This window comes from Heliconius melpomene, chromosome 18, assembly GCF_056956725.1.
Source record: "Heliconius melpomene rosina isolate 202511_hmr_F chromosome 18, ASM5695672v1, whole genome shotgun sequence".
Lineage (NCBI taxonomy): Eukaryota > Metazoa > Arthropoda > Insecta > Lepidoptera > Nymphalidae > Heliconius > Heliconius melpomene.
In genome coordinates, this window is record NC_140406.1 from 9,462,271 (window position 1) to 9,489,823 (window position 27,553).

A 27,553-nucleotide genomic window follows, 5' to 3' on the forward strand; every position below is an offset into this window, starting at 1 on the left:
AGAAAAAACATATAATTTTTATATTGCAGTGCATTATATCGAAAATGTTTATTCTCGTGTAAAATCCAACCTTGAATTAGCTAAGTCCAGTTTTTTATTTATTATAATAAATAAGATTTTCTTTTTTAATGAATTCCATTATACAACAAGGTGTTTTAATATGTTTTTCTCCTTTGTTATTTTACACTGTAAATGTTATTATTAATAATCTAATTGTATTAAAAACAAAAATATATATGTTTTATTGATTAATTTGAAACTAGCAAAGTAGCTTTGCACGCTTAATAATATTGTTATATTACAGCAAAATTATGCAATTAATTACATTAATTGTAGCCTGTGTATTATTCTGATACATAATAGTAAAGTTTCATCTTAATCTGTTAAGCAGATTTTGCGTGAAAGTGGAATATGGATGTTCCATCTTCACAAACTTTCATGTGTTTAATAATACATATTACTAGGATTAATAGGACAAAAAATATGATAGATCTAAAAAAGTTGAAAAGAAAAAATATTTGAGACAATTTTAATATACAAAATATGGTGGCTTCGTGGATGAAAAGGTTTTAAGTATCGTTGTGTGATCGTTGTAAAAAAAAAATTGCTCTTAAAATTTTAGCGGCTACGATTTGACATTATGTGTTGTCACTTATTTCACACAGTGGCACTCATTTTAAAGTAAGGTAATATTTTAATTGGATCTCTTTTAAACCTACATTCTCCTCTTGTGGAACATAATGTTTTTGGACAATCTCACATTGGCGATGAGATTGGTGCTCTACTGGCACGTTCGGATTGCTATAATTTAAAAACAGAACAGAATATTACTTAAATAGATACAGAATATAAAAAATATTGATTTTCTATACTAACCTGTGATGTGATGTGTGTAACAGTAAGTAAACTAAAATGGTAAATTATTTCGAAACAAAGTGAGAATTAAACTTATAAGTTATACAAACTACATTTTGTAAAACTATAAGTTTTGATAAATTATTAAATACTTTTATTTAATTTGAATTAAAACTTAAATTACATAACATTTTAAATCACGTTATTACAATTTTCCGCAAATATAATCTGTCACAAGTAATATTTCATAGTAGCTCTTTCTTTTGTCATACGTTATTCATTCTATTTCAACAAAATTTAAATATTATATTATGTTATAGTAAGATATTTAACTCATTTACATTTACACCTAACAAAGTGAGATCACAGCCGGAATAAATAAAAAAAAATAAAGAAATTGACTATATACGATATAATATGAGTTTTGTCTTTTATAGGTTACTTTATATTAGGATTCATAGTTTTTATATAAATGCATCTAATATCGACTAAAATATATATTCTTATATATGATTTCGTGATATCTAACGCTATATATGTACATGTTAATTTGAAAAGTACGATTTTAAAGTAATAAGAGGATGTTTATTACAATCACATTGTTTGTGGTTTACATATAAGGTTCAGTTTTAGAAAATGAAATTCTAGTTACTATTGTATTTTTAAACCATGGGAAATATTATATTTATAATATCAACATTTCCTCAATTTCGTGATACAACTGTTAATAAAATTTTAAATAATAATAAACAAATAAATAAGTCCATAAGCTAATGTCATTTACAGAAAAAAGTATCCTACACGCAAACAATTAAGTATCTGTATAGTTAATTTAAGCAATTAATTATCTATATAGTTTATTACATTTAATCTGTTCGAAAGGCTCAAATTTCAGTTTAACCCTTTAAATTTTATAATGATTTTTTTGTAATGTAATTCTATTCCCATATTACTTTATAATCGTAAAAAATATAATAGAAAATACGTCTACACGATATCTACAACAAAATTCGGTTAAATTGTAAGACATTCACAAAAAATATAATTTAATAATTATTCTACTTTACTGTGCGCATTGACAATACGAATAGGATTTAAAATTTATGACCAAAATTTATTACAAATAAAACGCCTTAGAGGAATTAGAAGGAATAATAATGACGATGACAAATGATTTATATATATACATTAAATTTGGAATATTTTTCTACAAAAGAATGTGTTAATTAAATTTATTATTGGTTTTTATAGGTCGAACTAGAAATATGGGGTGAAAATCAGCGACACTAATGTCAAGACACCTTTGAGTAATGTATACTAGGTATATATATGACATACGTCATACATGGATAAGGAAATGTATGACAATTTTCTTATATAGTAATTCAATTGTGAAGTATATCTGTAGGGGGATGGATATACTAAGCTTCTACCAGCTATAAATATAAATATAAATTTAGACATACCCTTCAATATGTAGGTAGCTGTAGAAACCAAAAAGGCCTTATTGTTTTGTTTTGTACTATGAAAGTATAAATAATACTTACATAGGGCCAATATATGTTTGTCCGCGCACATTTCAACAAAACGAAACAAACATATTACTCTGAATATATTTTTAAATATATATAAAACGAATACAAATGACATTCTGTTACTAAAGCATAGAAAGTGAAGTGTTGAAAATTTAGTCAATTTTCCGGGCCATGAATCGGTCTAACGAGCTTAGTATTCCGAACGAACTTTTATAAAATTCACGATGCTATATATGTAACTTTGAAGTTGTCTTATAGTTCCATCTGTTTAATGGAAAATCACGTTTTATTTAACCTAATTCACAAAATATTTTAGAATAAAAATCGATTATATGTACTTTAGATTCAATACGTGCAATAAATCTATATATTACCATAATATATCCAATATGTTAGTTTAAAAATCTTAAAAAACCTCTTTTTTCGTATATTATTATATTATTTGTAATAATTTTTGACCTTTGTAAAGTGTGAATTTACACATTGAATTACGCATTTTGTCGTCTTTTCTTTGACCTATTTTGCATTTGCTTATTTGTAAAAAAAAAAAATTAGTTTTAATAGTTATTCCTTAGAAATAACCGAAAATAAATAAATATAGTGCTATTATATATTAATTAAAGAATTTTTAAATACCGCTACGATTAAAATATATAAATGGAAGAAAACAAACGTATCCTGCTATACATAGGCTAAAGCGTGAACTTAAAAAAAAAACAATCAAAACAAGAAGCCTTGCTTTCTCAGAAACACATACCCTATCCATAAAATGCGTAATTCATCTTAACCAGTATAAAATTTTAACTATTATTTAAACATAGAATATACTTTAAATATTTCAATAAAATGTTAACAAAGGAACGTTCCACGACACTGATTTATACTTGTATATAATATAATATCCTATAAGATACAAATGGAATTAATTAATATTTACAATTTATTTCTTTAAATAAACACCAAATTTAGAATTCATATTAACTTCTTTACTTACACTACTTACACACATATTTCATATATTTATAAGTCTATGACTGAAAACAATTTGTTTTGGAGATTTTCTTGATATATGCAATGTATAATAACACGGGCTATACTTCAATATTTTTAGGGAAACAACCTTATTGTAAAAAAATTACAAATAATACTATTATTTTTTTCCATCTAAATATACTATTAAACGATTTATAGAACGTATGTATGTAATCAGTCATAGTTATAGATTTTAATATTTAACTTTACCTTGAATTCGTTCATGATTTTTATCACAAAAATTATGCAAAAAGACAAAAATGTCTAACACTGTAATACATTAGATAGGGCTTAAAATACCCACAAAAATTCTGTAAACCTACGTTTGACATCTACATACGTCACAGAAGTCGTTGTATGACAGCTTACTAGAAGATAAAGGATAAATGGCTAGTTTTAATTTACTCGAGCAACAATTAAGACCGAAAGTCGTAAGCAGGTACAAAGTGGAAATTTAATAACGACAGAAATTGGAAATATTCGTCATATCCCAATATAATTATGTAACTTTGAAAACGTCCTCTTTCCATACGTCTACATAAAATCCACACAAAATTGTTCCAATATTGCTTACCGTCTTAAAATTAGAGAAATTATTTAAAAAAAGACAACTTTTAATTTAATCCTAAAGTTATTCTTGTATTTTGGAAAACAACGAATTCAATTTACATTCAAACTCTGTACATCGCTAAATTTTAGGAGATCGTCAAAACAACGTATTAAATATTGGGAAAAACAGCAGATTTGTCAACACGCTTACCAAAAATACGAATTTGCATAAATTTATTACTTTGAAAAAAAAGTTACACCTAGAAACATTTGAAGACAAAAATTGAACGCCAAACAAATCGATCCACGCACTAAATTCGTCGACTTTAACCCTACAAGCTCACACTTTACCGAACACCATTAAAAATGACTAGAGAAATTCTTTTTATTTCTACTTCGGTCGCAAGATACTAAACTACACTACTCACTCTTATATTGCAATACTTTTCTAACATTTGGTTTCTAAACTGATCTTCTTATAACAGAAGATTAGGAAAAGAAATCATCTTAAAGGAACCTATCCGAGGACAGCGAATAAAATAATTTAATAATGGACGGGACGATAACATACATAACAAAATTGATTTATATAAGAACTAAGGATGTAGAATCTGGCTAAATAAATAAGACATAAAGAAGGCAAAATAGGTCTTTTAGACCAAGTTAAGACGTTCCACATGCAATACGATGATTTAGGTTCAGAATAGCCTTCACTTGTATTTTGTTAGTATACATAATTTAAAAGAAGTGAGCAATTTTTTTATATTATAATATTATTTTTTTATTAATTTTATACAAACTATTTTATAAAATGCGACACAAATTGTTTACTATAAAACGTCTTAACGTTGTCTGTTTCAATATCGAGTACCAAAATTGGGCAATTACTATCTTGGCACCATCCACACTGACAACCCACTGGGAATATTTATAAGATAAAAATTTTAAAAATTCCATATCAATAATAACACTAATTGTACACTCCTCTAGTCATAGCCTCTCTATTTCTGTTATGCCACTTACAAGTTAGAATCCTGACGTACGTTCTTCTGAACGTTGCGTTACACAGAGCATAGCAAACAGGATTTATTGTAGAGTTTATATAGCAAAGAGCGTAAAAAAATGACCACAACTCGTCTGGAATGCACCTGGCGCAAGCAGTGAGGGGTTTCAACAACACAAGGATATTATAAGGCAACCAAGTGATAATGAAAGATAAAAGTATGGCAGATAACGTTTTAGCCGCTTTTGTTTCTTGTTTCTTCTCCTGTGTTTTCTTTTTCTTCGGCTGTTTAGATGTGATACCTTTGCTGGCTAATTGTTTGGGAATTATTTTTGCGTTGAGAGGAATTCGGACATCTTGTATATGGGACGTCCGTCTGGTTAGTGCTGCATGGCCTGCTGGATGTAAATTGAGCTCAGAATCTCCCCTCGCTGGTCGGTAATGAGGTCTTGCGTTTGGAGGAGACTCTTCGGTAATCATTTTAATGCTAGGTCTTTCTGTATCTGCGTCTGGCAGTCGTATGAGAATTGTGTATACAGAATCTGCGGAGGCAGATTTCGGTGCCGGAGAAGCAGTAGTACTTATTTTAGTGTTAGGAGGAAGTGACCGGCTGTCTCGAGCAGCAGGTAAGGGAGGTGGTTCATAGGTACGACGTAGCGGGGACGTTCCCCCATCAGCGACGCTCGAGCCCCCGGACCCACCACGACCAGCGTACGGATCTCTGATGACATTGAGCGAAGTACATCTGTTGAAATAAAATATTAATACATACTCTGTTTAAAAAAAAGCTTGAATGTGAATTTGATAGGTAAATTTTTTTCAATGTGGCTGCAATGTGTGACCTAAATAATATACAATTTGACCTAATGATGTATCCTTTAGGTCATAAAACGAAACAAAATGAAAAGCCAAAATAAAACAAATACCTAGATACTGTGCTCTGAAGTGGAGTTTCAACTGAAACTGGAGTAGCATATCCAGGATCTGAAGGTTCCTCTTCTGGCTCAGTCTCTTCCAGATCTTCCCTACCAGAATGATACCACGCAACACACCACGCTCTGATAGCTTTCCAACCCCGTTTTGGACGTCGAGACGATGTAGTCTGTAAAAAAATCAAACGTATTACACTTTTGGTATAATTATTATTTTTATAATCATATTATATAGTATTTTTAGGGTTTCGTACCTCGAAACGAAAAAACGCAACCCTTATAAGACAACTTTATTTTCCGTCTGTCGAGGCTGTTTATCTGGAGATAGCATGGCGGTATTAGGCTTAAATTTCTAATTCCTCCGAGTGGGAATCGAACCCATATCCATGATGTTTATAATTAGACGCTAGTAACGCTCCACGACGGCGTCGTTTACATTCTGTATATTTCAATATATACACTACTAATTGTGAGTTGCCAGTTGTTTCTAATTTTCCAATGCTCAAGTTAAGCTAAGCTTTGCCATATATTCTGAGCAATTTATATACGGTGCGTTTAAACTAGGCACAACTTTGTTTCAAATGTTGAATGTTGATGTTTGTTCTACATCACGTGGATTTGATCGCTTTGTTTACTGTTTGTGAGGCAGTCAGCTAACATCGTTGTGACTTGAACTTAAGTAAATAGAAGTTGATAAAAAGTTTAGAAAATTAAATTAATTACTGATTTAGTTGATCAAAAAAAACCAAAAAAACTGAAATTTTTACAGTTGGTTTAAATTAAATCCGGCTAAATCAGCCTTCAACTCAAGCAAAATTACATTCTGTCACTGGCACACTTATTTAAAAGATATACTCGTACAGCTTATATTCAAGAAACAATTTAGTTAAGCTCTACAATTTGGCGACAATCCAATAAAAGTGAATGCAACCGGAGCACTTGGCAAATGGCAGATAGATTTGGACATTTCGAATGCTTTGGCAACTATTTTGCTTATCTGATCTAAAGGTGCGGTGTAAAGTACATTCATTTACCCGTGCCTCTGAGAGTTAGAAGATAATGCTCAAATTTCCCGTTCCACTTACTACTAGGTTTGGCAAGAAATAAATTTATATTTTTTTGTAAATATGTCCACCGAAGAGACTTTGTAACGTTGTTTTTGTCAATTAGCTACAATTGACATTGGATATTTGGAATAAGAAACCTATAGAAAATTTTAAAAGAAATTGTATAATACAAAGGAGTTAATTGAAAATTTCATTTTTTTTTCAATAAAATATTTAAGATCTTCCAATCTGCGTTATTGTGTTATTAGTGGATAGGTCAATTAGAGGAAAAGTATGAAATCAAGGCAGTGTTTCAAGTGTAATCTTAGGCCGACCGTGCCTCTCTATCGTTTATTCCGCGCTCTCGCTTATACAATAAAAATATATAAAAAAATCCTACGGAAACAAAAAAAGAAGGGATTTTTTTATTTTTGTTTAGATCCACGAAAACACAGTCGCGGGCGACTAGATTAAAATATATATCAAATCAAATCACATAAATATAAAAGACTTCAAAAAAGATATCAGGAACTATAAATCAGAAACTGCAAAGACGATGAGATTGCAAAGGACAACTTTAGTTAAAGCGTCAAAGTATTGAAAATAATAATTCCGAATTATAAAAAAGAAAATGTGCTACAGAATTTTATTCTAGAGTAAACTTTTAGCGTAGCAGAATAGACACACCGAATTCGAATTCTGGAAGCATTGCGAGCTGAACTAGCGGAACTAAACGCCGCACTTTTTGTCTAGACACCACAGCGGAGAAATAAAATAGTTCTACTTAATTAAATTCTATTTCATTTGTGCATCAAAATTTCATCAAATGACTCAGATATACGTATTGCAAGCTATCTAGAACTAGCGTGTCTGCCATTGGTCTAATTACTTTAAGACCTTTGCTATTTATTGCGACTTTTATAGTTAAGAAGCCACTTTTAGAATTGTATTCCTTTAAAATTCTTACTTTTCTTATTAGAAATGTTAGTTAGTTTTCTTAGCGTTGTTCTGTGTTTGAAATATATTGTAGGTACACCTCCTATACTTTATTTGTTACCTTTCTCATCCTATTTCTGTCGTAAAACTCAATACCAGAGTAAATAGGACAAATCTCTAAGTTTCTACACTAAAGAGATTTCGAGGAGTAGGCCATTCTATATAAATTTGTAAATAATGATTTACATTCATTGGTGTAAAGTTCTTTGTGCAAATATCTATGTATTTTCATAAACGTTGATATTAATAATAAATATGAAAAAAAATTGGTAATCATTAATTAGATGATGCGTGGGGAACAGAGTGCATTCACACAAGGTTTCCTCTGCGTGAAGCTCTAACCAGAGTATGACAAAAATGTTTTACCTGATTCTCCCTCCAACGGCTATCTTGTAAAGCTCCCCTCACGTGGTACACTGAATCAGCGTCTCCAGATTCTGATCTTGCTCTCCCGTCCACTTCGCGAGTCTCGTCACTAAGAAAAGGAAAATATAAATTATAATAATATATATATTTATGTCATTTTCATAAATTTTAAATGAAAAACTTAACAAGACTGGTATCCTGTATTTGTAATCGCTTAAAATGGCATAGAGAGGGAGCCAGTAGTAACCAAACGAACGTGTAAAAAACGTACAACTTTGTTTAAGATATATCTAAACATAGCTAGGATATTCTGCACCTCCGTACTTAGAGATGCAAGGAAGGGGTTAATCAAAAGCACATAAAGCGAGATGAATGGACGCCGAGCTGGCATTACGCCAGAGCGCTAGCTGGTTGTGTGCTTTAAATATAACCATATAGCGATTTTACAATTTACATATTATAGTACTTTATTAGGGTTTTGCACACAAAGGGTTAAACACGACCCTAATACTAAAACTCCGCTGTCCGTCCGTCTGTCACCAGGCTTTATCTCTTAAACCTTGATAGTTAGACAGTTGAAACAAATTATATATTTTTATTGTCACTATAACAACAACAGCTGGATGCGAAAAGCTGAAGATCGAGCTCAGTGGCGTGCCATTGCAGAGGCCTATGTCCAGCAGAGGTCGAGGACATGCTGATGATGATGATGATGATGATGATAACAACAAATCACTTATTCAACAGTCAGTCCATTTTTTTCCAAAAAATCACATATTCGGAAATATGTGATTTTTTGGAAAAAATAGACTACAGACCGACTAGGTGTGTGTTTTTCGTTACTACAACCAGTCAATTTTACAGTCACACTTTGTGCTCCTGCGCCACCACTGCTTAGTAAGTAAGTAAAACTTTAATGTTATAATAATTTTTTTTTGCTAAATATATAAAAGTAACCGCAACCGCTCATTAATTGAACTAGACATCAAAACATCCATTCTCCAAGTGGAAATTGGTCGCGTCTAAATCGTCTGCAGATTAGTCCTGTATAGACGTTGCATTGTTTTTACTGTCACGCTATTTTATGGTGACTTACTTTTTTAATTACGTTGCCTTATATTTTCCTGTTATTTCAATTGTTAGTTTTAATTAATGATACATTTTGTTCAAGAATAATGTTTCTCTTTATGGTCCCCATGTTAAATAGAAACCTAAATGGCAATTATATTTATTATCAATGCGTTGACCTACTCATTGCTACTATTTAATTTAAGGTAAGATAAGATACTGAAATGTATAAGGTAAGATACTGAATTCTATATTTTCTATTCAATTTACCTCCCAGTTCTCGAGATATTCGTATCGTGAATGGCGGAACTCGACGGTTGTTATCAGAGCGAGGAAACGAAAATAATTGTTTTCCCCAATAAGAATTGAACCACAACCTACAAACGAGATGTTTGTAGCCACATGCTGCGCCACGACGGCCCTTAGTGTTTAATAAGTTATAACTAATAACTTATATAAACTTATATAAGATTCACGCTACTTACGTATATTGCTTAAGTTCGGAACTAAACTAAGATATAACGGGCGTACTATGCAAAACTAATTGGGTTATGGCAATTAATTTTTGAATACGAGTATATATTTTGAAATCATGTTTACCTACATTCTTATTAATAAAATTTACAACAAAAAGTTTTAATGTTTTTATATCTTTGAAACTTTGTGTTTTCATTAATCACTCTGGTAGACAAAGGGCGACGTTGGGTTCCGCCAGTCAACACGCAATGTCTCTTAACTGGTAGAAATCGTCTTAACTTTAAAATCTCTAGTCTTAACCTTAAAAATTAAAATTGAGTAATGGAAATTCCATTACTCGATTTTGGTTCATCGAATACATATCATTTCTATTAAACTAGCGGTAACAGATTCAAATTAAATAAGATAATTCAAGTAATTTGTTTAGAACTGAAAATATTGACTACAGATACCTACTATTAATAGTTATTTTAAATATATTTTCTATATCACGCAATAGCAGGGATTTGTAAACGCCGTGAAGCTCCTGAGTTCCAGGTTTACTTGCCTACCCTGCTGTACGGGGGCTCTGCCCTTCTATACGTTGATAAAAAAGTTCAAAGGCACTAAGATAGAAGAGCCGCAACAGCTACATCGTCTTATACTCGTATGTAAGAACATTTACGATTCTTAAAGCTGGTACAACAAATAAGAACACACGAGAGTCCTTACTTCGCTTTATCAGTTATAAATATTCACAATACAAACGATTTTGAACTGTCTCTCCTACACGTTAAAGTTTATTTCACTTTAAAATAAAAATAAGTAATTTCAAAGGCAACATTTATACGGAAATAGAAACGTTTTTGGATGGTTTTTTATCATTTGCCTCTCTTCACGTGGCGCATTGGCACAGTGTCTAATTGCAAACGCGACGGTTGTGGATTCGATTCCCACTCGGTTTGTTGAAGTAGTACTTTATCTTCTGTAAGCTCTCACTTCTTACTAATTTCATAATTTTAAGTCTAGTCTAAGTAAGTTTTGTTACCAGAACGAGCAAATGAAAAATATCATTCTCCTGAGTTAGATTCGAACCCATAACCGTCTTATTTACAGTCAGACGCTGTTCGACTGCGATATGACGGCCTCTATAGCATTAAGGCTAATATTTTTATTTATACTTGCTTTACTTTTTTTAATCCATTTCTATATTGTTTTCGCGCTAAAAACGACTGTCAGATTACTCGCTCCCTGACAGAACGATTTACATTCATTTCGTTTGGGTGCTTTCGTAAAATATTGCTATGCTTTTTATTATGGCTCTTTGTCAGGCTTTGATTTTTTTTACAGAATTGTGTTCGTTCTGCTTGTTTTTCACAATACAAAATCAATAATAATTATTATTATTTTACATGCATTCTAAAATGTATATAGATTTTTTTTTTCAATTACATTATACAAAAACTACAAAGTACTAAAAATATATCAAAAATATAATAAACTAATAAGTAAAATAAGTTTAAAATATTAAAAAAGAACTTCTATTTTTTTTTCATAAATAAATTAAAATATTTTAATATATTTTAATTTATTTTATTTTATTATTTTATTTTATTTTTATTTTATTAATTTATTTTATTTTTTAAAATATTTTAATAACTTTTAATTTTAACATAATATAGTGTAAATAAAATATCGCACGTATGGTATATGTCAAGTCCCAGATTGACTGTATTATTTAATTAATATATACAAAAAAAAAAAAAAAAGAAGAGACACGATCGATTTCCATCTAAAATATAACACATGTACCAGGGAGACATATTCTATAAAGCGGTTTCCTTGCATTAAGTTACTATTGAAGCGCAACACAATGTCATACGTCTATCCCTTTCAGTCCTTTGACATGGGTATAATGCTGTCTCACTTGACATGTCCGACACTGTATCGACTGGAACGTTCTACGGAACGAAATAGAGTATCTGATGCTCGAGATTGTATGAATGGGATTGAGAACAATAATTGTTTTTATGTTATTGTTTTCTTTGACAGTAGTGGACGTGTGCTTGCGGTTAGGAATATTTATACAGAAATTGTATTTTACTAAGAAATATGTTTCTTTTTTATTATTTCAATACAGACAATAATGTTTTGCTTTGGAGAATATATCATTCCATGATCCATGATGGGTTTCATTTATTTTCTCAACATTCATTAATAATTATAGTTTAAGTAGGTATAGGTATCTTAAACAACAGAAAAAAATCCTAAGCTAAAATTTAAGACAAAATTTTGAAATATTATATAAACAGGGTGGAAGAGGACGCGCTCCTTTTACTGAAACTGCATATAGGGTTAAATATTCCAAACCCAGAACTAAAAAAAATTATCAAGGTACCTCAACAGTTTGGACGTAGGATTTTTTTTCATTTCACGATTTTTATCAATACCTATATTTTGTGTGACGCACACATACTTGTGCGACGTTGCCACTTTGACAGGTAAGTGTGTGCGTGCTTATGTTACACTTTACAAATGGCATTTTATTTTAAAAGAATAATTTTATTATTTATTTTGTTTGAGAAAATAACTTTTTCAATTTTGGGAATATTTTTTTTTCTGAATTATATAAGCTTTTATAGAGTAGTTAAAACTGTGGTTTCATTTAAAGTGGTGCTGAAAATTCCACTCTGTATACATTATTAATATATACATACCTTATTATATTAACAAACTTAACTTTAAAATTTCATTTATATAATAGACTGAACGTTCTACGATCTCTGCTATTTCCTAATAGATTACTTTACAAAACGGATGACAAAAGGAGCGCGAGAAACTAAATATCATAATGGATTAAAATATTTTATAAAAAATATTTAATACTGCTTCATATCATTCGCAGATTATTTTGCGCCTGTCATCGCAAAATCAGGCCTTTAAATAAATAATAGTATTTAAATATAAAGCGTAATAGCTATATTAATTACATTTTTAGCTGTTTTGATCTATAACATATTTAAATATTAAAAATATTCTTCCGTTACAGAGTGGCTGAAAGACAATGCACTTGCCATACCTTTAATGATTTACCTGTTCCGACGATTAGGCAGATTAGGAGGTATATAGATATAGGAACAGTAAGAGGGGATGAACGAACGGGAAAAATGGAATTTTGCATTTAATTGCAGGCAACAACTAGTATAACTGAAAAAGAAAAACAAGAAGAAGTTTCTTTTTATAGAATATCGTAAGTAGTATCTATATATTTGTTATCTCCAAGAGGGTAGCAGTGAAGGGGCCTGGAAGCTTCAACGATAAAAGATAAGCTCTATTTCATATATAATAATTATATATAATCTTTATTAGGTCAACATCATAGTTTTACTTTTATTCTTATTATAAATCATATTTATGTAATTTACATTATTTTTATATAGGGACTGTCGTAGCTCAGCGGTACATCGTTTGACGGTTGTACGTTCGATTTTCAGTCAGAGGAATGAGTCATTTTCTCGATCTGGTAAAAAGACAAAGCACGGTGTTGAATTCCACTATTAATAAATATTTGAAAATTGGGCGGTGGAGAATGGAATATTTTAACACTAGATTACCTCTCCGTCTAGTTAGAGAGGTAAGATCCTCCAGGAAACTGGTGATAAACACCTGCTTCAACAAATATCTCACTTCGTACATAGCTTGTATATTCATCATATTTTCTTTAACAGTCTCAGAGTCAAGCACGTGATGTTAATATTATGTTTTGCCATATTTTCTTTGCCTACACAAATCTATCTAGGAAAAATGCTTTCGAATAATAGAACTCAACTTTGTGAGAGCAAGGAAATACTTATGATATTACTAACATTAAATATTATGTTGTATATTGTAAGCGCGACGTTGTGTGTTCGATTCCCAATTTGGGAATGATTAATTTTCATTTCTCCACCCTTGTAACAAGACAAGAAGGTGGAGAATGTAGTGTCTTAACACTAAGTTCCTTCTTTATGCATGATACAGCGTGAAGTTAAAAAAATGGATTTTTTATTGCAATCGACACGCAATGTCTCAAATTCGGGACGAAAGCGAAGAGCGGAATGACACCAAGTTTAAAAAAAATAAACATTTTTCGTAAGGGAAAAACTGTTCTATACAAAAACTAATAAATATAGAAAGGTTTTACTAACTGAAAAATTATTGGCAACGCTTCAAGACTTTCAACATAACATGATATCCATCATCAACAGAATCGATCTTAATTGAACGATGCCGATTTTTTTAGCTGGTTTTTCTCGTATTACATATTTTATACAAAAACAGGCGGTCATAGTGCAGCGGCACAGTGTCAGACTGGAAATATGACAGTTGTGTGTTCAATTTCCATCCCAGGAAATAAATTATTTTCATTTCCTTGCTCTGGTAACATGACAACACGCGCTGTTGAGTTCTGTCGCTCGACTCGTAATGTCTCAAAAATTGGGTGAAAAGTAGGCTACGGAGTGTCTTAACACTAGGCTCTCGCTCTTGCCTACACTGCTATGCTGGGTATAAGCGTGAAGCTTCTTTTTTACACAATTATAAATAGAATACGGAAATCGTAGTATCGTAAAGTGAGGAACGGAAGTGTCATAACGGGAACGGAGTGTCTAAGTTCACAGGTTTATTTGCCTACCCGGCTATGTAGTATCGTATAAATACGTAGTTAGGATATGTATGTGACAAAGTGCGGGTGTAGGTTCCGCCACCCGTCACCTGATAATTTAGCAAAAATTAAGCAAAAAGAAAAGAGCGATCTTTCTAAAATTCTCAGTAAATATTTATTTCAATTTATGTATCACTGTGTTACTTACTTGTATTTACTGTGTTAAAAAAAGGACTTGACCACCAAGCCATACGTTCTTAAGCTACGTCTAAATTCTTATACGCTTGTTTTGACTTATTTATATTGTAATCATATTAGTATCCATTGTACTTACGCTTATTTTCTATTAATTTAGTAATTCTGTAGTTGAAGAAGATTTAACACCATCTGGTGAACTATCCATATAAGTTACCCCAAGTTTAGTCTGAATTTTAAACTCGATCTAACTCCCACTTGTAAGACTTCCGAAGTTTTGGGCTCAGATGCATTGTTGCCGCACACGCTCTATACGGATTTTCTTCTTCTATTTATTTATATATAACTATCGATCCATACGCAGCTTCGCCCGTTTAAACTTATTGTTATATTATAGCTTAATTATACATTTATTATGACTGTAAAGTTTATCTATTCCGTTCAGTAGTTTTTGTGTAAAAGTGGGACAAACATCCATCTATTCACATTTATAATTTGAATAAATAAATATTATAAGTACTATTTTTTTATATAACATTAAAACAATTTAAAAATCTGTTTGAAACTATAATACATAATTTTTAAAATTAATTAAGCTATATTTTGTCAATCTGTAATTTACTTATGACTAACCGTAATATACAAAGCGTTTGACCTATCCTAATAAAATACTAATTAGTGTATAAATGTCTCAAGAAAGAATCGAACCAAGAACTCCTTTTGTATTGCAATAAGGTCTCTTATATTCAAAACTGTTATAACAAATTTAAATTTTATAGCATTTATTTCTGTTTTTATATAAATATACTATAGAGGAAGTAGCGTAGACCTTGATAATAGATTTTTGCACCCGATGCATCTTTGAAAAGTCAAGTGGTCATTGTTGCGGGCGTTTGAGAGTTTAATTGAGGACTTTTCATTAACAAATGAAAAATAACAATAAAAACATGTTCACGCTTCTACGAGTAGCAGGGTACTGGGGACAGAGAAACCTAGTGTTACGAGACTAAAGTCTCTGTGCACTGCCAAATTTTCGAGAGGTTGCAGAACTCAACGCTACGCTTCGTATATCAGAGAAATGAAAAGAAGTTTTCCAATCCCACGGCGCCACAACGATGGTGTCAACATAAAATAACAATAAAAAAAATATAAATACCTAAGATGGAGATCCAAAGTAGTTATGTATAAAAAAATTTATACAATTAAAATTAAGATACTTCCTTTCCCCATATTCCACCGAATTCTGGACGTATTGTTGAGTGGCAGAACTTAACGCCTTGCTTTGCCTCGTCACCAGAGCAAAGAATTGTTTACCCCCCTGCTCCACGACAGTTTCAAATAATGGATTCCCTCCGCATATCCTATACCTATGTGAAGGATACAGTGTGAAGCAGATACAAGCATAATAAAAAGAAAAACAGAAACATATTTAAATTAATAGAAAAGAAATTATCTTATAAACCATAAAGCATGACAGACAAACCGACACCACCAATAAACTTGGAACCATGGTTTTAAAACTGCCATAAAACCTTTTTTACGCCAGCCATTGATGAAGTCACCTGAAATAACCTTCTATAAAAAAAGAAATAAAAGTAATTGCCTATTAAGGACGTTCTCCTTCACCTACTTAGGACTTTTTTTACTTTAATTATTGTCTTGAATCATCATTTACGATTTTGTGATCTCTTTTGTATTAAAAAATGGCATAATTTTTTTTCGTACTAAAATACGAAAGATAAAATTTGGTTATTACCAAAGGTTTTTTTTTTTCTATTTTACTTTCTTTAGTAAAAGCTCAGTTTATTAAGATTTAAAAAATAAATTTATTCCATGAACATTAATTTGTTAAATTGGAATTCCCTCTTTTTTCCGTTCTTGTACAAAAATCAAAAATACCTAGTACGGCCCCACACTACCTATATGAAAAAAAAAAACAATTTTTTAAATCCAACAGTTTCTTATGTCTGTCAGTCGTTTAAACAGACAGACAAAAGCTTTATATACGAGTACATAATATATACACTTATTTAATAATCTTCAATAATTGATTTAAGCTTTCAAGGAAGTCGTCATTATATCAAGCTTGGAATGTAAATTGCATAAAATGAGACTAACAACGCCTATCTGAGGCAGACAGCGAGCGTTCTGTTTAATAAGAAATTATAGTAAAATATGGTCATACATTAAAGAATCAAGTGACATATAAATGCTAATTTACTTTTTGAAACCAAATACTATTGTAAAATGTTTGAAAATATGATTTTTTTTATAGGAGTTAAACACACCTTCACGCACAGGAATTCAGGTAGTATTAGGGTATTGCGTTCCTCTTTTCGCCCAATTTTTCGAGAGCGGAGCGACAAAAGCGGCTTAGGCTCCAACTCGAGAGAATGAATTACTTTAATTTCGCTCTAGTAACAAGGCAAAGCACAGCGCTAAGCTCCGCTACTCAACACGCAATATCTCGAAAATCCTGCATATGCTGATGTACGAAGGTCGCTCCTGTCCCCTTTTCCGCCTAACTTTCGTCTCGTCACCCACAACCTTCGCTATATCTTGATTATAGATAGTAAAGTTTAATCAAAATTAATTAACGAAACAATCACGACAAGAATGTATAATTTATAAACTATGTATATGTATAATATCCAATTAATATAACCAAGCATATATATATAACAGGCAAAATTAATGTGTCAGTTCGTAACGGCACACGGATGAAATTATGGACGTGGACGCAGATGGCGGTGAAATGAAAATTGAGGAAGAAAAAATTGGTTGTGTAGCTTTTAGGTATGTAGCGGAGGTAAATTTTTAGTAGTTTATTGAACGAGTGTGTGTAACTAGTAAAGTAACGTGGTTTTGCTTGTAATACGAATATGACATATTTAATGTGTGGTGTATACCTAAAGATTTTCTTATTCTGAATTGAATGAGTGATAAGAAAAGAGTGCATACACTCCTGAAATAAGCTTACAGTCGAATTCATAGTTTCGACGGCGATATGTAAATTATATTTATCTCTGTATATTATTAATAGTTGAGAATATATATTTTAATGGCAAAACAAAGATTATATATTACCGTGAATATAGTAGAAATTTTTCAACAATTTTACAAGTATTTTAGTTAGACACAAACATCTAAAGAAGAAATAGCCATTTTCAGTATCTTTTGTGCCGTTGATACCTTACAACACAATAACCACTAGATAGAATACTCTAGCACTTCATTGTTGCGCTACTTACACTTTAAGTGGTATAACATTTTTCAAGACCTCTAAGAGCCGATTGTAAGGGAAACAGAAAACAGAAAAAGATTCAATAAAAATGGAAGGTGGAATAGAAAATGTAGACATGTTTTATTTTATATATATTTTTGTTATGTAAACATAACTTATTCCATTCTCCACTCTCCACGTATTACAGTCATTGTACTTTTACATTACCCAATTAGGTGATTATGAGTTTTTTTTTAGGTTTACGCAGTACCCCGGGGCAGGCCCTGGCAATAGCCGGGATTAATGCCAGGAGGAAGAAGCAGTACCCCGCATAAGCAGGGTAGGTAGGAGGAGTACTAAGACAGGCCGTTCTCGCGGTACTCTTTGTCTTGTTACCAGAGCGAGGAAATGAAAATAAAATGGGAATCGAACCAGAGAGAGATGCAGAGATTGTCTTCACTAACAGATACACGATATGCAGCCATGACAGCCTCACCTTTTACGTAATTCCCTATATCACAATAGTTAGCCCGTTGAATATTTACTGCAACATCATTAAATTGTAAAAAATAAAAATTAATAATGAGGTTTGAAACCGCTTGTCTTTTACTTTTACTTAATAATGTTTATAAAGCTGAAGAATTTGTTTGGTTAAGCGCGCTAATCTTGGCAACTACTGGCTGGAATTGAAAAATTCTTTGCGTGTCCTGGATAGTCCATTTATTCAGGAAGGCTATATTACATGACGTTAATCGTTTCTATGTAACCTATTGTATAGGCTATATATTCTACTAAGTGTAGAATGTGACATACACATCTTTTAGTTATTTCTATTTGTGAGAGTTTTTGAAAGCGAAAACACAGATAGAGGCTAATATAAGGAACTCATCGCTTAAAAATTAATTACAATTTTACAAAGTTCTATATAAAATAGTTCCCATTTTTAGGATTCCGTATCCAAAAGGTGAAACCGGACTCTATTACTGACACGCCGCTGCCCATCCATTCATTTGTCTGTCATCAGGATATGTCTGATGAACCAAGATAGCTATACAATTGAAATTTCATAGATGATGTATTTCCGTTGTCGCTTTAACAAATACTAAAAAAATGGAATAAAATAAATATTTAAGGAGGTTAACATACATCAAACTTTTTCCCGATTTTATAAATACGGAACCCTCTGTGGCCGATTTGGATTCACACTTAGCCAGTTTTTTTTGTATTAGATAACGTACAAGAGAAAGCATTTACTTAGGAAGCTATAAGAAAACAATATTTTCCGAGAACTAATACAATTAATGAACGGATTCTCTGAGGGGATCGAATTTTAAACTTAATTATGTTATTTATCCCAACGCTATGTTGAAACGTAATTAATTTGCGGCGATACCCCCCAGCTGATAGCTACTCACTATTTATCAATCTTACTGCAATACTCCCATTGTGTAGATAAAATACGAAATACGAGTGGATTATTGTTCCCTATGTTATCATAGCACGCTTCAGCTTCACGCTTTTTCACGCACAGCAGGAGAGGTAGAGGAAATCCAGTATAAATAGAGTTATGACATTCTATTCCCCCACTCTTAATTTTCGAGATATTGCGTAATGAGTGGCGAAATTCAACAACGCGTTTACTCTTTAGCCAAGTTAGCAATTAAAAACTTTAACTTACAATAATTATGTTTCAAAAAGAAATATTTAAATCAGTCATTATTTGTAGAATTGAAGTTATCACACAAGCCAATTAGTAAAAGTAACCAATCCTGTTCAACCATTTTGGGGAATTTAGTAAGAAACTAAATATTTAAACTTATTTCATTCCCAATGAACCCACATTCATTAAGTTTTCGTTAGCCACTGCGCTACGATAGCCTTCATTGTATCGATCAAATATAAAATGCGAACAGAATATTTTTATTGTTCTAATTGTTTTGTATTGATAAAGAAATACAAATGATTTTTTTTTGTGTATTTTTTTTGTTTTGTACGTTTATAATAGATAGAAATTGTTTAGTGATAAATTAATGGAATGGAAATTTAATTGTGTTTTTGTATCAACAATTGTTAATACAAAAACACATGGTTTTTGTTCATCGATTTAACAAATAGAATATTGATTCGAAATATTTTTTATTAGAAAAATAAGTCCATAAAAAGTGACATAGTCTGATCGTAACTCAACGATTGTGGGTTCGATTCCCCTTAGTGGAAATTATTTTTTTTCCTTTGCTCGCTTGCAATGGCATAACAAAATAAAATACATTTTAAGTCGGCTTGTCTATTTTTGGAGGGCTATTCAATGTAGCCCAATATGTACCTGTGGTCTGAGTTACTTCGGGCACTTAGAATGTGTCATGACACATTGTCATACGCAACCGCAGATAGAAGTGGTATTGTATTAAAACTCATGTTCATTAAATCCACTTGCAAACCATTATAGTCTAAGTACAATTAATTGGAAAATTATGCAAATTGAGTTAACAATATAAAACACAATACTGTGCTTTAATAGAAGAAATGCAATTGTCGTCGACTTTATAAGCGGAAATAATATAATTGTATTAAAATCTTGTCTTGTATTGTAGAGACCGTCGTGCGGCTGCTTCACAACCTCTATATATACGCGACGATTGTGGGTTCGATTCCAAGATTGGGGACAGAACTCTTAGTTATTTCCGTTTATTCACGGAGACAAATCCCTGGTAAAAGTTATAAATTAAATAAATACAGAAAATATTCTCATCTATTGCCTATTAGACCTAAAACTATAAAAACATAATACAATATATTTTTCAAAGCATTTTTAGTTCATCAGGCCGTCGATCGAGCCGAGGCGAGCGTGTTAACGGTTGTGGGTTCAATTCCTACTAAGGGGAATGAATTATTTTTATTCCTTGCTCTGATATAAGACAAAACGCGGCATTGAGTCCCACTACTCATTACGCAATGTCTCAAAATTTTGAGTGTTCTAAAAGTAGGTTGGCTCTTAGATCCTTAAATAATACAAGTACAGTTAAAGCTCATGTGCTAAATAAAGTATCAAACGTAGCGTAAATCTTTGTGTCTCCGAGTAATGTGTTCCAATGTAAGGAGCAGTGGGGGGTTTCGAAGGGTGATAAGGGAAATAAGGCTGTTTTTAAATGTAGCATTAAATAAAATTTTATAATCTTTTTCAGTAACTGATGATTTATTAATTTTTTTCTAACTAATTGAATTATTTCATATTGTAAAGATCTATTTCAGTTTATTAAAACAACACAATAGAGTAACTCTTATTATTCAGATGTTGTATTTTATGAATATACATAATTCACTTCACTATGTGGGAATCCGTAACCGTCACTTATACATTATAGAAAATAAATAATATAAAAAAACTAACTCTTCATGTGAAAGCAACCTAAATACGCGAAGGCGCTGAAATTTTTAAGAGCACTCACGCTATAGGTATTTTTATTAGATACGTGAGGTAAAAGATGGCCGTTTGGGAATTTGTCGTTTATACCTTCTACGGGGTAATCGCGGCGTGTTTATGCTATCTTCGTTTTAGATTGTTATATTTAGATAACATAAAATAGAAGTTTCATCCTTTTTTCCGTAGAGCAGAGTAGGCATAGAGAACTTGGTGTTAAGACACTCCGTTCCCCACTTCTCTTCTTTCTTCTTTATTTTTGACACATTCCGTGTTGAGTGACGTAACTCAACGCCGCGTTTTTTCTACCAGACTAGGTAATTGGAAATAAATTAAATATAATCGTCTCTGCATTGTCTGTCAGTCACTAAGTAACAGGAGAATTTTATATATAACGATTATATAGATAGCTATTAACTAAACTATGAACTTTCTCTAATGTTAATTCCTTGAATGTAAATTCTTTACTAAAATTCTAAATCTCTTAAGAATTAAAGCTTCTCAGTGAACGGATATTCAAATGGAATACGTGATAATGCATAATGTAATAAATGGATGTCCTTCAAAGTTACGTTGAACTGAAGAGGTTATTTGAATAAAAACTATTGTAGTAGGAGTAGGTACAAATAATAGATTTTAAATGACTATAGCAGAATTTTCTTGTGAGTCTGTAAACGAGACTATGTAGGTTCAATTCCCGCTTAAGGGAATGAATTATTTTTATTTCCTCATTCTGGTAAAAAACAAAACGTGGCGTAGAGTTCAGCCACTCTTGGAAATTAGGTGATAGCATGAGAAACGAAGTGCTTTAATAGTAGGTTTCCTCTCTGTTTTATGCGGGATTCAGCGTGAAGCTTAAAAACAAGGTTTCCTTGAGCAATTTAGTGGGGTATCTATACTATTATTTTCATTTCCATTTCTTCGCTCTGGTGTCGAGGCAGAGCGCGGCATTGAGTTATGCCTCTCAGCGTCCAGAATTCATCAGAAAGTGGGGAACAGAGTGTTTTAACACTCTGCCTACTGCTGGGTGCGGGATACAGCATGAAACTAATTTAAATGGTTAGATGTTATTAGAATCATTTGCATCATTACACATACTTTTATTAACTCTCTCTTAAGAAGTCATATCAAACAAAACTACTTCTTTTTATAATAGAATTCTATATAAGAAATAGGTATAATAAATGACTGATATATGAATGTAACACAACACGGCTTTTTGATGGAAAATAAACTTGAAATATCTTATATATATATATATATATATATATATATATATAAACACAACTATTATCATTAATTACCCACTGTTATTGTTCCATCTGTTACTGAATATTCATCGATACTGTAACAAATGGAGTTCCATTATCTACGTCGATTCTGACGATTGGACAGATCCAATTATCATATCAAAGAGACTATTTTCATGTTCGCAAAATTATATTTAAAATCTCATATACCTACCTATTTGTTTCGTTTATACAATAAAAAAAAATTTTCAAGGCAATTGTGACGCTGTTTAAATATGTCGACTGCAGGCGAACCTACTTAAATTAATTTGTAATTAATAATTAATTCGTATAATAAATAAGTCTAAATAAATGATAACGTAGTAACTTGCTATTCAAAAAAAAAAAAGTTATGTTTTACTAAATAAATAAGAAAAACTCTTTGATTTTGTTCATATTATTAATATTGTATATAGAAGTTATTACCACCATTTAGGAACGAGCCCCAAGAAAAACTATCGTCGATGAGCTTTTACATGGTTTGGGCGTTACGGGTGCTCAAAATTTAGAAACGCTACAGCTGAAAAGAGACCTTAATATAAATTGATATAAAACACAAACTAGAGTGTCGGGGTTGAGAGACGCAAACAGAATTATAGTAAAAGTTTTTGTGGCCATTTCCAAAGTTGCAGATTGTAAGTAATGATTCTGCTCGTCTACTATTAAGTTTGGTAAATCTGGGAAAGTTCGGGATCAATAAAAATAAAAGCAGTGATTTTTAGACTCGAGAAACTTGGAGTTAGTGAGCTTGTCTATTTATGACATAAGTTTTACAAGATAACTTACCTAGAATTCGATCTCTTCGATGAATCATGCTTCTTCCCCCCTTGTAGGTTGGGCAGGTCTTTTTGTCTTTTCTTCGTCTCCCTCCAAATCTTGTAATACAATATACACATAACTGTCACTGGCACATAAAACGCAGCAATGGCCGTCCCGAAAGTAATAAACTGATTGGTCTCTATGAATTGGATATAACACTCGTTGGGGGGCACTTTCCTCTCGCCGTCTATGTACGGCCACGCATATATCCACGGCGGCCACAACACTAGGCTGAAGCCCCACGCGCCGCCGATCATGACCGTCGCGCGACGTGTAGTCCTCTTAGCCCTGTACGTGAGCGGGCGTGTCACACTAAAATACCTATCAAAACTTATAATTAGGAGGTTGAGAACCGATGCATTGGATGCTAGATAGTCCAAAGCCAGCCAGGTATCGCAGATATGCGGCCCCAGCGGCCAGTACCCGTAAATAGTGAACATGGCGAACAACGGCATGGATATCAATCCGACTGCGAAATCCGCGACTGCTAAGGAGAACAGGAAGTAGTTGCTTATGGTTTGCAATTGTTTGTCAATCTTGAAGCTTATCATGACCATGGAATTTCCGACGACGGTGAGAACTGATAGGACGCTGGCGATGATTGCGATGACGATCTTTTGGGCGAGGCTGAAGGGGCTGGCTGGTAGGTCGGGGCCGAGCGCCAGGTCAGACAGGTTGGCTGATTGGTTGAAAGCGATGAGCATGACGTCAACTCGAGCCCGCGGCCCCCGATCCGCCGCGGCTCGTTCGCCGACCGAGAGCGGATCCGTCTGGAACAAATGGAAACAACTTAAATATCAACATAGAATTTGTGATATGTTAATGTTCTAGCGTGCTGAATTTAATTATTTTTCTATTTATTTTTATTTTCACGGTGTATCCCGCACTCAACAAGGTAAACGGAGGAAAGATGGGCCCTAGTGTTAAGATACTCCGTTCCCCATTAAGACACTTCTGAATACTACTACTAGTCACTTCACTTCATTGTACTTTTGTCGTACATAGTATTATTACATTAGTAATTACAGTACGGTCGACGAGTCGTGGCAGTGGTGCAAATTGATTGATTGATTCTAGAATTTTACTTAAAACGTAAACTAAAACTTAGAAAGTTGAATTGCCGTGAACATTATCACTGACTTGGCTAGTGATATTTTACTATCCTGATCACAAAATGCCGCAATATTGCATATAAAATAAATCAATATCTCCTAAAGAATTTAATAAATTTCCAGTGCCAAGCTTCACAGCTTTTCTAAAATTCATCATCAAACAACGAGTCGGTTTCGACAAACACGAGGTTTATAACGTAGCTCTTTATTACGAGGATATATTATGTATCGAACGATGGTTTTAACCCCTAGCCTCCTTTCGGTCCGAATTCAATACAAGTGTAAAGTGGAACTCAACGCTGGGCTTTGTCTGCCAGGAGCGAGGATCTTTCTGGAGAGGAGATCACATCCATAACAATCGCGTTTACAGCCAGACCTCTGTTGTTGTTGCTGTATTCAGGATAAAGCTCATGCTCATATATAGCAAAAGTGGTTTCATTGAGTTCTAGAATTATATTTCAAAAGATATCCACACAAATAATAAGGCGTTATAAGTGAAATTTATAAGATAATATACTTGAAATGTAAGTTTTAACCAACATATACCACTATAGTAGTATGCGACCGCAGAAATTCATAATTAAGGCCGAAATTGCTTCACCCCATTCATAGCACGCTGCCTGCTTACTTTTGCTCTATATTACACTACATGTGTGTTAGCGTGTGCTTACTGAATATATTACATTTTCAATATGATTGTACAGCTCAAGCTGTACATTCGTGGGACTGTGGGTTGGTGTGGATTCAATTTCCACTCGGGCGAATGAATTATTTTCATAAAGGCAAAACGGGGCGTTGAATTTCACTACTCAACACAAATTGCCTTCGATCCCCACTCCATTACCACCCATTCCTTCCCGTCCCACCAAGACTCAATATGCAATATCAAAATCGGGCAGAAAGTAAACAATAGATAATATTGACACTTCGTTGTCTCTGTCTATTCTGCTGCGGGAAAAAGAGAAAAGAGAAAGCTTAGATATCGTCTATGTAATTAAAGACGACATCATGGTGAAGTAGAGAATTGTTATACTTTACAGACTTGTTGGATTCGAATCCAATGATTTCTTTTAAAATAAATCATTCACCCAAGACGAAATCGAACTCCCAACCACCATATTTACAATCAGACGCTGTAGCAATGTACTATGACGAGTTCAACTATTTCTTAAATCATATTTAATTTTTAAATTCAATAATAGCTTTATCATAGTTCATTTTATTAGGGCTATATAGTGCAATTACATTAGTCGGTTCAGATGCTGTAGTGCGAACCATAATTAATTATAAGGCGAAGTTGGCCGCTTGCCAGCCACTGCCTTTGTGGCTAACGTAAGAAATATCATGAGATTGAGTTTTTTAATAGTTTTCGACAGTTTCAATATTTATTTCGCTTTGAGTATAGATTTTATTACTTGTTTTGTTTTCTCTCTACGTACTTAAAGGAATAAATAAGTTATTATAATACGAAAAGCGGGCCGGTCGTAGTGCAGAGGCACATGACTTCCCGGTGTACCCCGCGTATAATAGTAGTAGTAAGCAGAGAGAAAGTTGTGTTAAGACACTATTTCTCACTTTCTACACAAATTTCTAGATATGTGTGTTCAGTGGGGGAACTCAACATAGCGCTTTATCTTTTAAGTACAAAGAGGAAATGAAAATAATTACTTCGAACGAATTCGAATCGCACCTACAATCTGTGATCTGACGGTTTGCCGTTGCGCTTTGATGGTCTTTAAAGTGGTGCATATGTATGTTATATTATTAATTTCTAATAGGAGATACGAAAAAATTGAATAAATAATAACATTTGATCCCCTAAGTTCTAATATATTTCAACTAGCGGACGCGCGCAGCTTCCCTTGCTTATTTAGGGGTGAATTCTAATAAACCACGAAACATATGTTCAATTAAATATTTTTAAGAGTCTAAATTTCAAATTTTATAATAATCGGTGGCGTTTTAAAGATTTTTCCATACAAACCATGAAACATGTGTTCAATTAAATACTTTTAAGAGTCTGAATTTCAAATTTTATAAAAATTGGTGACGATTTAAAAAAAAATCTATACAAACTTTCAACCCCTTATTTGCACCTTTAGGGGGAAAATTCTAGAAAACGATGAAACACGTGTTCAATTAAATACTTTTAAAAATCTAAATTTAAAATTTTATAAAAATCGGTGCCGATTTAATTTTTTTTCCATATAAACTTTGAACCCCTATTTCACCCATTTAGGCTTAAAATTTTTCAAAATCCCTTCTTAGTGGATGTCCAGATTATGAAAGTAAACATCTGTCCAAATTCCACGTTTCTACGCACAGCGGTTACGGCCGTGCGCGCGTCTTACCTCAGTCAGTGAGGACAAGTCCTTTTATATATATAGATTGTGCAATTCAACCATTTTACATTTAAGATAATAATCCTTTGTGAGAGTCAAATGAACAATGCTTTCATTTAATTCGTAATAAAAGAACATCCTTTATATACGACGCGGACGTGGGCTGGACCGTTATTGAGATCGAGATCCAGATATAATTTTTCTTGTATATTTTGATGATTAAAATTGTTTTCTTTTGTTTTTAGTTTATATACATTTATGAAATATATATATATATGATTCTATGAAAATTAAAATTGGATAGTGGTTATTCTATACTAATTTTGATCCTACTATTTACAATGAAAATCCGCAAACAGCAGAGTTAGCAGAAGGTAAAGAAGGGAGGGACACTCCGTTCTTCATGCACAATACATATTTCGAGACATTGCGTGTTGAGAGGCAGAACTGAGCGCTGCGCCTTGTCTTCCTAGCATAGAGAGCAAAATGAAAATAGTACTTGTGAAATGCAATCTAATTACTTAGTTTAAGATATGAGAAGTTGTAACTTATTTGGATATTTTGGATTTATACGTTTTTATGTCCATTCGTTCCCCAAGGTGGTTCAGTTCCCATTGAAGGAAATTAATTATTTTGATTTCCTCGCTCTGATAACAAAACAAAGAACGGCGTAGA

The 27,553-nt window shown here is 32.4% G+C and overlaps 1 protein-coding gene across 1 annotated transcript in view; it reads right to left on the bottom strand.

Moving 5' to 3' along the window:
- Nucleotides 1–4,809: 4,809 nt before the first annotated feature.
- mAChR-A (muscarinic Acetylcholine Receptor, A-type) overlaps nucleotides 4,810–27,553 on the bottom strand; it is a 61,922-nt gene continuing 39,178 nt past the window's right edge. The window contains exons 2-5 of the mRNA XM_085201566.1: nucleotides 23,392–24,194; nucleotides 8,315–8,423; nucleotides 5,901–6,076; nucleotides 4,810–5,719 (exon numbers count right to left, since the gene is read on the bottom strand). Of these exons, the coding sequence (XP_085057692.1) occupies nucleotides 4,942–5,719; nucleotides 5,901–6,076; nucleotides 8,315–8,423; nucleotides 23,392–24,128 (1,800 nt within the window). The 5' untranslated portion in view covers nucleotides 24,129–24,194 and the 3' untranslated portion in view covers nucleotides 4,810–4,941. The remainder of the gene's footprint in view (nucleotides 5,720–5,900; nucleotides 6,077–8,314; nucleotides 8,424–23,391; nucleotides 24,195–27,553) is intronic.